The sequence below is a fragment of the Castor canadensis genome, chromosome 4 (assembly GCF_047511655.1).
Source record: "Castor canadensis chromosome 4, mCasCan1.hap1v2, whole genome shotgun sequence".
Classification (NCBI taxonomy): domain Eukaryota; kingdom Metazoa; phylum Chordata; class Mammalia; order Rodentia; family Castoridae; genus Castor; species Castor canadensis.
In genome coordinates this window covers 103761607-103775555 of record NC_133389.1, presented here as the reverse complement: position 1 = coordinate 103775555, position 13949 = coordinate 103761607, and the positions used below count along the sequence as shown (strand labels likewise).

General features: G+C 33.8%; 1 protein-coding gene across 16 annotated transcripts in view; it reads right to left on the bottom strand.

Moving 5' to 3' along the window:
• The window catches only part of Mbd5 (methyl-CpG binding domain protein 5), a 384589-nt gene that overhangs the window by 49095 nt on the left and 321545 nt on the right, over positions 1–13949 (bottom strand). For all 16 annotated transcript variants that reach the window (XM_074070701.1, XM_074070707.1, XM_074070706.1 and 13 more), the window contains 3 exons: positions 11051–11153; positions 9711–9891; positions 3283–5418 (listed from right to left, as the gene is read on the bottom strand). In XM_074070701.1, the coding sequence (XP_073926802.1) occupies positions 3283–5418; positions 9711–9891; positions 11051–11153 (2420 nt within the window). The remainder of the gene's footprint in view (positions 1–3282; positions 5419–9710; positions 9892–11050; positions 11154–13949) is intronic.

Sequence of the window (13949 nt, the reverse complement as noted above, 5' to 3'; positions counted from 1 at the left end):
TTTTTAAAATAAGTTTTGAAAATAAATTATCAATCAAATACACATTTCTTATCTTAATGGAATACTTTTGACTGCTGTTTAGGGGAGTGGAAGGCACTGACTGAGGTCACTTGAGTTGTGTCTAGGCTCTGTTACCAGAGTAGAGTTGAACCAGGTTGCCTGTGGGTCTCTGTCACTCTTACTGTGCAGCCATGCCTGGGAAGACAAGACTAGAATGTCCATAGGCAGGTGTTTCAAAGGTCTTCTCACATGTCACCCACAGGAAACCATTCTTTTCTGAATAAGGTGATAATTCATTAACTGAAGGTCACTAAATGGGATTCATCTGTACAAAAATATTCTTATCACTGTATGCTATGATATTAGAGTCTAAAGACAAGTCAAAAAACTGACTTGTTGAAAACTATATTAAAAGGTGGCAAATGTGGCTTCTAACATGCCTTAATGTGCTTTAATTCATTATCTATTGAGCACGTTAAAAGATTTTTGAAATGGAAAACAGTATTCACTAAATGTTTCTCAAGAACTTATGCAGCTGGGAAGAAAATGGATTTTAGAATCACATAAACTTGAGTTTAAATTCTGATTCAGTGAAATATGATCCTGGACAATTAAGTTCTCTGAAGCTCAATTTCCTCCTCTGTAAAATGGGGACAATAAGCTAAAAAAGACCTGGGGCATGGCTCAGGTGGTAGAGCAGTTGCCTCACGTGCACAAAGCCTTGGGTTCAAACCCCTGCATTGGAAAAAAGAAAAAGACACTGTGGAAACCTGCAGTTTATAAATATGGATAAAGCCACATGGTGAACAACAGGTACTCACAGATAGCTGTATGTAGCATCTGAAGAATAGAGGGTGGTTTTTATTTGAACGTCTTACTGGTATGTTAGGAATACCTAGAAAAACTCTTATAGGGATACCTATGACTGTCATCTGTGGTCTCATTTTGGATGCCCAGCCTCAGTGTTCAATGATTATTTTATGAATGAATAAATGTCAGTGTAAACAGATATTTGGGCTAGGTGATTACAATGACAGCACATTTAGTTGATATAATTCACTTTATAGCAAAAAAGAAACATGGTATTAAAAACCTCCTCAATATTTAGCTCATCAAAAGAGTTATGTTAATTAGCAAATTAACCCATTTTCATAACCAGCTGCATGTAACTTTATTAAACCTAATATTTTAAAAATTCTTACTGACAGATTTTTATTAAGCATATGCTTCATGTTAGCTTACATATGATTGGTCACATCCATATTAGTCCTAGACATTTATTCTTACTCATTTTAGCTATTTATATGCTAATGCTTTTCTTATATTAATAAATTTTTAACCAGTGTGCTTTGACAGCCCCAGCACTAGCAATCCAGGTCAGATGTTTTACACAGACAAATGGAACAAGAAAATAAATGACCAAGACTATATGAAATAAGTCTAAACTTGACAATCAGAAGAAACAAGAATATAAATAAACATTGGTCTTTTCCATTATAGATGCATTGAAATACATAATTAATAAAATACATACATTTTGCACATATGAACTTAGACCTGAAATGAAGTAAGTTGAGGTAAGGGATATCAAAACTGTATAATAAAATGAGACTAACAATGTCTCACCAAAATTATTGCAGGTAAGCTCAATAAATATGGTACATTTAAAAATAGCTATGGACTTTATGTAACTTTGATCTTCTAAGTACATAAGATTAAATTTTTGTTTGGGTGGAATTGTCCAAAATGGAATACAAGTCAGTGAAAAGTTGGAAGCCCCTTATATATCCTTTAATTATCTTGTTAAACACATAAAAATAAAGTTTAATGAGATTCCTTAAACCAAGAATATCAAGAAGGCACTAATCATTTCAAATATCTTCTAAACTTATATTCTTTTTTAACATAATAGGTCACCAAAATATTCTTCATTAAATACTGAGATCAAAACATAACACATAACACAGTTGTGAAGGATGGCAGGCATAAGAGGCAAGACTAGGAAGAAAGACACTTGATTTTACTATCAGCAACAGACATGTGGATTATAATGCTTTCCTAGAATGGTGGCATAATACAGCCTACACATAGCTACAACATAGCTTATTGGTAAGGTTCTCAGCAGTTTTCTCATTTCCAGTAGCAATATGGTTTGATTTATTTATTTTGCAGTGCTAGGGATTGAACCCAGGGCCTTATGTATGCAAGGCAAACACTCCACCACTGAGCCATAGCCTTAAACCACAAACAATCTAGTTTTTAAAGGCTTCTGTTTGCAAATATGAAATAATGACTCAGCAATCATCTCTTATTTCTTTTCTGTCATTGTTGGACTTTGAGTATTTTTTTAAATGTTTGCATGATCAAATTTTCTGACATTTCAACAAACTGACCTCTTTAGTGTTTCTGTACAGTTTTTATAACAATTTCAGAGGGTTTTATTGCACAAAACAGTTCTTTTTCTACTGTGTCTACTTTTAAGTAATAAGCTTGTCTCCATTAATAGTGGATAAAGATTCACATTAATTTTGAGTTCAAAACCTTAATGTCAATGCTAAAAATAATAGTTTAGTTCTGTAAGAAAATTTAAAACAATTTCAAGCTCAAAAATTCTGGAAATCAGGTTTTCAAGCCTTTTTTTTATTAGAAAACTTAAATTATTACTTTTTTTTTTAAAAAAAGAAGTAGCCAATATCCATTTTTGAACTTTCCCAAACAAATAATAATAAAGGATAGCAAATTAGGATAAGAAAACACATTAGAAGACAGCTTCCTACTTCATACAACTTCTAGTTACCTTTTCCTATTCATTCACCTATTTCTGTTCAGCAGCAAGAAAAATAATATCCATTTATTTTTGCCTTGTTGGATTTTTCAGGATGAGCTTCATTTACCTGAATACAAACAAAAGCTAGGGGGAACAGCTTTTATATTGGCGTAGACCAAGGACATGTCTCATAAACCAGAAACCTTGCCTTCTATGGCTTCTTTTGCAGTTTATAGTCCAAAGGTTATAAAAACCTAATTCAAAGTCAAACAATATTCAAAATGACAGATCGACAACAGATAACGGAAACACATGGAATCCCCTCAGCTGTCATTCTTTCCAATAGGCAAATCCCTACTATTCTGTAAATAAAATTATAAATACTAAAGAAATGAAGGAAAATTTCACAAAGGGGAAAGGATCAATTCTTATCATAATAAATATTTTGGTACAAATTTTTAAAAAACATAGAAAAGTTTAGTACCTTTGGGTACTTTTTTCTAATAAAACCATACCTGCTTCAGAACTTGTTTGATTATAGCTGCTAACAATGCTGTTTGGTATCACTGGAGTGGACGACGTTGAAATTCTTGACTGAGGTGGATTGGGATGTAATGAATTTCCTAAAGCCATGCCCGACTGACTGAGCATCCCACAGTTCCCACTAGCCTGAATCTGATTTATTAAACCTGCAAGATGGTGGTTGGGGACTGGACTGTTACTGTGAACAAAGTTAGTGTTTGCATTGTGGCAGTGCACAGCTTCCCCTCTTAAAGGTAAGTTCTGTGTTAGTGAATTCTGAAGAACACTGGAGTTCACACTGGGATCTGTAAAATGCAGCTGGTTAGCAGAGCAAGGCAAAGCAGTATTTGAGCCCCCACAACCTGGGCTACTGTTGCTACTCAAGTGAGAGCTTTGACAACTCATAGACTGTAGTAACTGAGACATTGAACTGATGGGAAATGAACCCTGACTCTGCTTCCTTAGCAAGTCAGGTCCCGGTTTAGGAACTGCAGAGCTATCCATTTGAGACTGTCTGAGCAAACTCAACACTGTGGTAGGTGGCTGTTTTCTTTTCCGTAATGAGTCTTTTTGCTGAGACATCAGCTTATCTCTTAGTGCTGCTCGACCACTTTGCCCTTCACCTGTTGGGAGAAGCATGTTGGCAGTAGGAGGGAACATGGTGTTTAAAGTGCTATGTCCTTCAGTGTTGCCACTGCTGGCAACAGCTCCAGAATTGCTACTGCTGCTACTGTTGTTACCAGCAAGTTTGTTTTGATTTGCTAGCTGTGCTTTGGCTGCTGCTGAAAGTAAACTACTTGCTGGAAAGGAGGCAGCATTGTGCTGGTTCAAGATCTGATTTAAAGGCATTCCCAGCAAACCAGGCTGACTCTTTACAGAACCACTTCCGGCAGATGCAGTAGGGAAAGCTGCACTGCTTGGGGTATTTAGTACATTACTCATTCCAGCAATTAATGGATTAGAGATATCCTTGTATTGGTGATGTCCATCGGACTTGGTAGAAGGGCTTGATGGCATTGATGGCCTTGGGGACCCTATTGTTGACCTTGGTGACCTGGGTGGAACCTTTATACCACTACAAGTGGCCTGGGGCCCTACAGGTGGCATCATGAAATTTCCATGATCTGATGATGTGGAAGATGAGCGTGATCTTTGGGGCGATGCCTCAATCCTTCCGATTCCAGTCCCCATCATGTGCACTGGGGATGTCACTGGAGAAGGGGACAGGGAGGTTGAAGCTGAATGCTGAACTCTTTGTACATGACTCCCATGATTCATGTGACCAGGTTTTACAGTTGGCAAAGGGAGATTACTTGGCAAAGGAACAACAGCAGGAGGCATGCTTACATTCATCACAGGTACCTGAGAGTGGAGATTTGAATGGTAACTGGTTGGATTAATGATAACAGGGTTCTGATTCACTGGTTTACTAGGAATAGGGTCAAGAATGCCGAGTGGATCTTTCTCAGATGTTAATGGCTTTTTCTGAAGAGCACAAGAAGGTGGAGGAGGGGGAGGTGGGCCTTGGGGTGGTTTGTGGTGGAACATTGCTCGTGGTATTTCCATATTAGATGAAAAATTACACATTGGTTTTTTCATTACTGGACTCTTTGTAGTCAAGGTTGGGGAAAGAGGTATATTAGTCCTTCCAGCCATTGCACAGGATGACTGTACAGGAGAACCATGTAGCATTACTGAAGGTGGAGAAAGAGGAGTCCTATTGAGATGAATAGGACTGGAATTGGGAGCTCCATGAAAACCAGGATTATTTCTTGTGAAAACATCAGGGCTTCCAAGTGGGTCAGTCCTTGGAGAGATTGAGCCATCTCCATAGATCTGGGAACCTGATGACGCTGGGCTGGGCAGGCCTCCGTGGCTGCCACGGAATGGAGATTTCTGTCCATGTTCACTGCTGCCCAATCTCTGCCGGGGGTAGACAGGGTGGAGTTCTTGTGGCTGGCTTCCAGGCAGGTCTTGTACATATAACCTTCCCATAGCATTTGATGATCCAATCATTAACTTGAATGGATTCTTACATTCAGGCATTACTGAATTTGTAATTCCTTCATGAGACTTATTTCTTACTGTTCTTGGAGTTGCTGCCCGTGAAGGTACTATTGGAGTTGCATCTGATATGAAAAAGAAAAAAAATTCTGATTAATAGTCTCAATTTTGTGTTTGCAGGAAGGGAAGATAAAGGAGAAAAGTCAAGAAGGGAGAGTAAAGAAAGGCATATGGAAATACAAATTTGCCAACAGAAGCTGTGATTCTATGCAATTAAAAAAGTTATGTAAGCTATATTAAACTTTGATTTAATAACATTCATTATTTTCCCTTAATTGACCATGGCTTCTTAATAACTGGTCATTATGCATATTTTTTGAAAAAGCATGGCTATATCAATCAGTATATACTGACATCAGTCATCCTAATAATATTTAGGATATAGAAAGTTAAGACTGGTGTGAGAGTCTAGATACAAATGGTGACATTACTATTTTCCTAGATTTGAAATTTTTGAGAACAGTTGTAATAGAAAATGGTAATTTGCATGGTGTATTTTTCTTGTGTGATTTAAATGAATTGCTATTTCCACAGAAAATTTGTTATCTGATAATTATTTCTGTTACCTTATTGAAACCTTCTCAGGGACAGCATAATAACATTTCCTTATCCTGACATTTTTCATTGTAAGAGTAAGGCTCTTAATGTTTTGTGAATTAAGTGAATGGGCTTCCAAATCTTTTATAATGAAAGTGATAACAAGAATAAATGTAGTGATATAACAATCATGCTTAGCTTCATATTATAATTTTTTAATTAGTACTTATTGTAATAACAACTTTAGTCAACCAACTGAAGTAAAAATGCACACCTTTTAATAGAATAGAATTCTCATGTAAAATTTAGTTGGACTGCTAAAATCTTCAGTACTGGGTTCTAATTGAGTATTCTCTTTTTACATGAGTGCATTTTGCCTTCTCTGGCTTTTTTGGAGTCCTGTCAGTTCTTTTGGAGATCAGACAGAATACAGGCACCAAAAGCAAGCTGGCTCATCATACAGAATTTTCACTCTATCATGTCAGAATTCTAGGTTTACGTTCTTTAGCCTCCAAGGATGTTTAACTATTTTATGAAGTTGTATCTTCTGAAACAGAGATGGCAAATAAAATTCATTTCATATGCCAATTCCTAACAATTTGTGGTGGTCGCTTTGAGAGCTGTATTGAAAAGGATGCAAAGCCCTAGCTGGGTCTTATGAGAAAATGGCAAATGAATCTATTAAGGTTCAGGAGATGAAAGTGGCACTACTCATACTGTATATTTGCAGTATCTATTTTTAGACTTAAATCATATTAGCAAATATATATGGACTCATTTGCAATCAGAGGTTTACTTACTTAAAAGGATAATTATACATTTAAGATAAATATATTTTTACTAATTGCTAGATAGTATATAGGTCAAAACATGTAACAACAATTTTTAAGACAGTGGTTCTCAACCTGGGGTACACAGAATTCTATGTAGGGTGATTCAAGAACTAAGAGAAACCAGTGAACATGTATTTATCCTGGGAAATGTAGACTTTCTGATCCTAAGAAGTAATACAGTAAAGCTTGAGTATAGTGAGAATGTAGTTATATGTAGTAACATCACTAGCATTATCACAAGGCTCTGTTCTCTTTAGGGACAAAAACCACTTGTTACTGCATATTTTCTTGTGTTTATATAATTATGAGGGGAAATTTAATTACCATCTTTAAATAACAAGAATCTAAACAAACAAAAGTTAGTCCAATTTTATGTGACAGATAGAAACTAAAGTATACAAGTTAGCAAGTGTAATGTTAAAATACCTATCAGGTATTTTCATGTGTATTCAAGTAGACTTTTTAAAATAGGCAGAAAAATGTATTTATTTCAAGAGAGTGAAAACTACTATGTGAGTCTTCTGGATCTTTAATTATTTAAACCTCAACTTTTGAAAATAGAATTTAGACTATGAAAATAATGCTATGTTAAAAAGACAGTAAAAGAGCAGCAAATTAATCCAGTAAAGTATACCATTTTAAGAGGGGATGAAGATGTAGCTGTCATTGCTTGTACTACTTAAATATCTATCTTTAATTTCAGTAATGAAACTTGTGTAAGGTATGACAAAGGACCTAGATCAAGATTCTGATATGGTCTTTAGAAGCCAAGCTCAAAAGGCCAAATAACACATGTTCTCAAGCTTCTGTGGAACCTAGCCCTAAAATGATCATGATGACAATAATAATAGTAATAGGGCATGAATGTATATGGGGGACTGTCTGAGAGAGGTATTAGCAGAAGGAGAGATGGAGAAAGGAAAGGCTACTGAGGGGTGAAGAGGATGGAAGTATACTTTATATATATAATATGAAGATAAACAATGAAACCCACTAAACACTACTTGAATGAGGAGGGGAAGAACAAGAGGAAGAATGGAAATATAAAGGACAAGGTGAATCATCACAATGAAATCCCCTTGTATTATTAATGTATAATAAATAAAAAAATTTTAAAAACCAGAGAGACTCTATAGAAACAGGTAAAACTGCTTGATATAATGTGATGTGAGATCAGCTGCAGATAAGAATATATTGTCAATGCATGTGGAAGTACATGTAAAAATGAAAATATAGCTACATGAAAGTGGCAGGGTAATGGTAAATATTAAATAATTTACTACTGTCAACTATATCTTTAAACTGTTACAGCTATCTTTTAAAAACTGTACCTTGCTAAAAGTTCCTAAAAGTTTTTTTATCCTTATATACTTTTGTGGAGCAATTTTTCAGACTGTTACTGTTAAAGGTTAGTGGGCTATTGGAGAGAAGGTTTGTGCTAACAATTGCCAAGTTTGCCTATGATTGCCCTCTTCACATGAGTCCTAAGTGTGAATCTTTAACTACTTGTATGATGTGGTGACTGTTCTTCTTTGCATCCAAGGCAGTCAATAATTTGGACCCAATTTATTAACTTATTTAGTCTCCCACTCAAGTCAGATTGATCTCCCTATCCCTTAACAATGCTATACTATACTCATTCTAAAGAATAATTTTCTTATTTCCGTCAGACGTCTAAATCCTATTATTTTCCAAGGCTTCTCGGATCACTACAGGTTATACTCATCATCCATATTTTTCAGAATTCCACAGAACAGTATCAATTGTCCCTCACAGCAAATGCTTTGGGGCTTAATCATATTTAATTCTGAATATAACTGACTGTTAATATAGTGAAGGGAGTTCATACTCCCTTTTTTGCCTTTGCAAAAAAGAAGTTCCTCAGTCTCAAAGTGTAATTCCACAGAGTACATATTAATCATAAAAGGGAAACTACCTTAACAATGGAAAAGTTACATCATCCACACATTATTCCTACCAAAATGTGTTTAACCTGAACATAAATGTGAGGAAACAACAGGCAAATCCAAATTGAGAAATACCCTGTAAAGCTGGTCTGAACTCTTCAAAAATTTCAATTTCTTGAAAGACTGAAAAAAAAAATAAGGGAATTGATGTACATTAAAGAAATATAGCAACTAATTGCAGTGAACTATCTGTGATTGCATCCTGGAATTTTTTTTTTTAAAAACTTTTTTTTGAAAAAGCTAAGAGACATTGTTGGAGAAATTTGAATGAAGACTGCATATCAGGTAATAGTAGTAAATCAGTGTTAAATTTTCTGAGTGTGATCATTAGATTGTGATCATGAGGGAGAATGTCTCAGTGTGATGAAATATTTAGAGATGAGCTGAGATAATATCTGCAACTTCTGTAACAATGTTAATTGGTAAATTGAACTGAAGGTCATTGGGTGTTCAATAAACTATCTTTGTACTTTTTCTGCAGCTTTGAAAATTAAAAAAAAACCTCTGTGTGTGTGTGTGTGTGTGTGTGTGTGTGTGTGTAGTTATAAAAATTTCTTGGTAAGGTGATTTCTATTTGTTGGTGTTCAATAAATAGCAAATAAATGGCTGAAAGAATAACAGTGATAGCTTCTAACAACACTACTAAGTTGTGTTTAGTGATGTTTGTTTTTGGACTCAATACAACACATTCAAATCTAGCTTAAGAAAATGGCTACACTTGTTTCCTAAAAACTATGGCACTTTTTCTTCTGTTAGCTTAGCTCTAAACACCTGCATAGCATTTGTATGTGTTAATTAGTATTTACTTTGATTGTGTAACTAGATGATCTGGATAAGCACTTTTGAGAAATCACCCTATGGTAATTTTTCAGAATGAATTTGCTATTTGTACTAAAATGACAGGATATCCAAAGCTTAAAAGTGGAATGGGAAAAACTTAGCAATGTGATTTCTAGCAATTCCACCACTTGGAGTAGAGTGGGGGAGGAGAATTCCTAACCCTTTAGCCAAATTACATACTTGTTCCTCCTCCAGGACTGGTAAGCACCAGAGAAGGATGTGGGGCTTCCATGCTTTTATGAAGTGTGGCCACTGCAATGATTTTTCTTTTATGTATGCATAGCTTTGTGACATCTTCATCTGCCTTAACATCTTCTGCAGTTCTCTGTTTCACAGCAGCTCCAGGATCAAAATTAAATACCTGGAAAAAGCACAGCCTTCGTTTAGAATACATCTGTGAAAACATTTAATTAAAAGATCCTCTTGTTTAAAAAGAGCAAAGTCATGCATAGTATAAGCCATAAACATGAACAAAACTTTCTCAAGTTTTTAAACTTGAGGAAAATAATTTTATATACTCTGCTGAACTCATGGTTTTTAGTGGCAAAGTAAATAATGAACATTATACTAATTATAAGACACTCAAGATAAACATAAGGAAAGGCATACTAGCTGACATTTCTAACTTTAGACACTTCCTGATGCTATAAAAATACAAATGTTATAGAACAACAGATAAAGTACATTAAAAAGACAAAACAGAAAGCTATGACATTTCTTTATGTTAACTTTTCCTTTGGTTCCCTTTTATTACCATAGTCATAATATCTTTTCACTGATTAAAAAACCTATTTCTCTGTTTAAGAAAAACCTTATTTATTACATAAATTTCTTTCTAAAATTGGAGTAAACATACAAATGAAAAGAAAAAAGTTGTTTGCTAATCTTTAGTTCTAAAATTAGCACTATAATACGTATTCAGAGAATAGTGATATGTTTCTATAGCAAATAATATTTTTTTAAAATGATTTTACTTTTGACCTTGTAAAGCAGTAAAACAGTTTCATATTTTGGGTATGAGGGTTCAGCTTTAAGATTTTAGTAATAACTGTGACAGATTTACTGATACTCATGCTAAAACTAACATTGTGGATAAGAGTAATTATGGTAGTGAAAGAAAGTATTGCACTATTAAATACTGAACATAGGTATAGCTCTAATAAAAAAAGTGCAATGTTGTTTTTAAGAAAAAAATTTTTTTTGTGATTCTGGGGTTTGAACTCAGGGCCTCATACTTGTTAGGCAGGCACTCTACCACTCTTGAGCTGAACCCCAATCCAGCAATGCTGGTTTTAATAAAATATTTAACATAAAGGTTAAGTTTGTTACTTTGAAAATGATTTTATTTTCAACAATCTTTAAGCATTAAAAAATTCATGTAAAAGACGTTTAATTAAAGAATTAAAATGAATATATGATTAGAGAACTAATATAAAAATGAAATGCCAAATGAGAAAAGCAGATATGTAAAATACCTAAAGTATAAAAAAGCTACTGTAGCTCTATTGTGAAATGGTTACCTTGGGAAGAATAAGAGGACATTCCAAGCCACACTTGCATGTTCCATCAGTAAGCAGGTATGTTTTAACCTGCTCCAAGCAAGATAACAAAGACCCACTGGGACTGTAAAAATAGTTTAAAAAAACATCAGGAAATAATTTTCACTGTACAAATAATATGAAAAAAGGCATAATTTATAGTCTTACTGTCCTGTCCTTTATTGGATAGTATTTTCCTATTAGGGAAAAGCATTTTCTTTGTCAATATTATGCTACCTACTAAATTACAGTCTTTACCACTATTGCTCATTCTTTTGAACCAAAATATTATTCAGAAAAATACAGAGCTCTTCATAGAAAATAAAACAAAAGCACTTCAAAAATTAAGAATGGACTAAAGAAGGGAAAATATTATTCTTAAGAAAGAACAGAAACAGGCAAGAAAGGAATAAGGAAACTACATAAAAGTAATCACTATCACTTTAAACTACAAGATTTACTTTTTAAAACTCTTTGAGAAAAAACTGAAATTTAGGAACATGCTAAGGTTCAAACTAGAAAGTTGATAAACCTACAAAAGTTGGAGCTAACGATTTCTTCCCTGTTTCTGTTCGAGTCTAAAACCAAGTTCTCCCCATATAAAAGGTTTCTTTCTCTCCTTCATTAGTGTATTTCTTTGAAGTTGAATGAGTGTGGCCCAATCAAATTACACTGCATGGTGAAACCATACAGAGAGGAAGAGAGGAATCACACAGCGCTGATGAAAGATGGGAAACTTTTGAGGTGACAAAAAGGTGTCTTACATGTCTCTGTGCTGGTAACTGGGTTCATGGTATGATGTAACTACTCTTCAAGTCACAAAGTTAGTAAAATGTGCAAATACTGATCAACTTCAATCTACAGATTCAGAGAGCAGAATAAGTTTTCGATATTTACTTATAATGGGGATTAATTTAAAATGGGTAGTTTGCATTTTAGAACTTTAAATTAATTGGTTTGTTTTACAACTTAAATGCATGTCTATACTATGCATTGAGAATTATTATATACTTTTCATTTGAGAATATCTTTATGATTATTTAGCAAAAGCTTCACTTATACCTTCTGATCAAATTCATGCAGAAAACAATACTTTCCATTTCATATACAAAGTATATTATATTACTGGACAGCTTATTCTTGCCTCTACAAAACATAATGCAATTGTACCTATAATGCAATTGATATTTTGTTTATGGACAATCATACAAGTGACTTGGGTGCAAAGAGAAATCTAAAAGAAAATTCTCAGATTGGCTGAATTATTTATTTAGGCTATTTTTAGATGATATATAAAGAACAATTCCTATATTATAGACCAGGGATTCACCACAGCAACAAGGGGCAAAAAGATGTTTTTGGAAGTCTGAAAAGTTGTATAAAACAAAGTCACCAAAAAAGTATGTTAGTGATTTTTCACATGAAGAATTAATGAATTTAGTGAAAGGAAACTGAACATTTTACTTAAAAGAAACTGTAGAGACTAAATCCTTAAGGAATTTAGTTATAAAATTAAATCTGAAGACAAGAATTCTGAAATTCCATTAAAGTACTCTAGATACTTTAAAAATACTTCTCTCAATCAGTCAGTTGGAGTCTCTCCTCCAGTTGTAGTTCTTTAATTAACTTCTAGGAGTAATTAATTAATGTAAAAACAGTTACAAGTTTAAAGCATAGATAAACCTTAAAAGAGTGGAAGCAGGTAGAAAATTTAATGTGTAGCCTCAACGCTAATCTGAGAAAAGAGTGCTAGAGACTAACCTAAAAATTAAAAACACAACATACAGCAAAAAAGGAGCAAGAGAAGGTGGGTTAGTTTCCTACACATGATCAAGTAGTACTTTATTGGACAAACACAAACAAATCAAAACTATGCTGACTTTATTTAATTTGAAAACATTTTAATTTATCTGCATAGTTTATTTCCAAAATAATTCTCAGAATACAGATTTAGATTTGGAGAACTTATACCATTCAGATAGTGAAGTCTAGTTAGACTTAGAAAATCATGAACAAGGTAACTGACAGAATCTTGGTTTTTGGTTCCTAGACTTGGTTTCTGCTCATGGCAGTGTGAAAAGCTGATTTATCTTTCATAACAAGGAAGGGGAAGTTAACAAAATTATCAAGACTTTAGAGTTGTTTGCTCCAAGCTGAATATAAATGTTCTCTTTTTAAACCAACTTGAACAACCATAAATACTGATATCATATATATTATATTATAACAGACTATTTCTGGCAGTTGATTAACCACATTGGCAATAGAAACACATTGAGAGATTATCTCCCATGTCCTCATTCATCTTATTTACAACAGATGAACTCTCCATTCTCTGATTTCTTTTCCCTTCACCCCAATAAATATAAAGCACATTCTTTAATATTATGAGGGCAAGAAATTTATATGATAAAAGAATTTCAACTAGTAACTAAATCTGCATCAAGAAACACCTTACACAAAACAAATAAAAAATCTACATCTGAACTGATTTTCTGAGTTGTTATGGCAAAAAATCCTTTGTGTTTATATAATAGAAAATATCTCATTCATATAAATATATCTTTCCAGAAGTGAAGAGTTCTGTCTACTTTTATGGTTGTTTTTATTATATCACAAACAAAGGTTTATGGTAGCCTAACCTTTCATGTATTTATTGAAAAACTGCAAAGTAATGAACTTACATGGTGATTATTTAATAAATAACATTAAAACTTCTTGCTAACAGTTCATTTATCCATTCAACTTGTTGTACAAGAGATATATGCCATCAAAATTTAAGAGCAGGAATTTGCATTTATTTGTATGATTTTTAGTTGTAAGATGAAGAACTAGCTCTATCAAGAGTTCTTTGTTTTTATGGTATATGCAAGGAAATAGA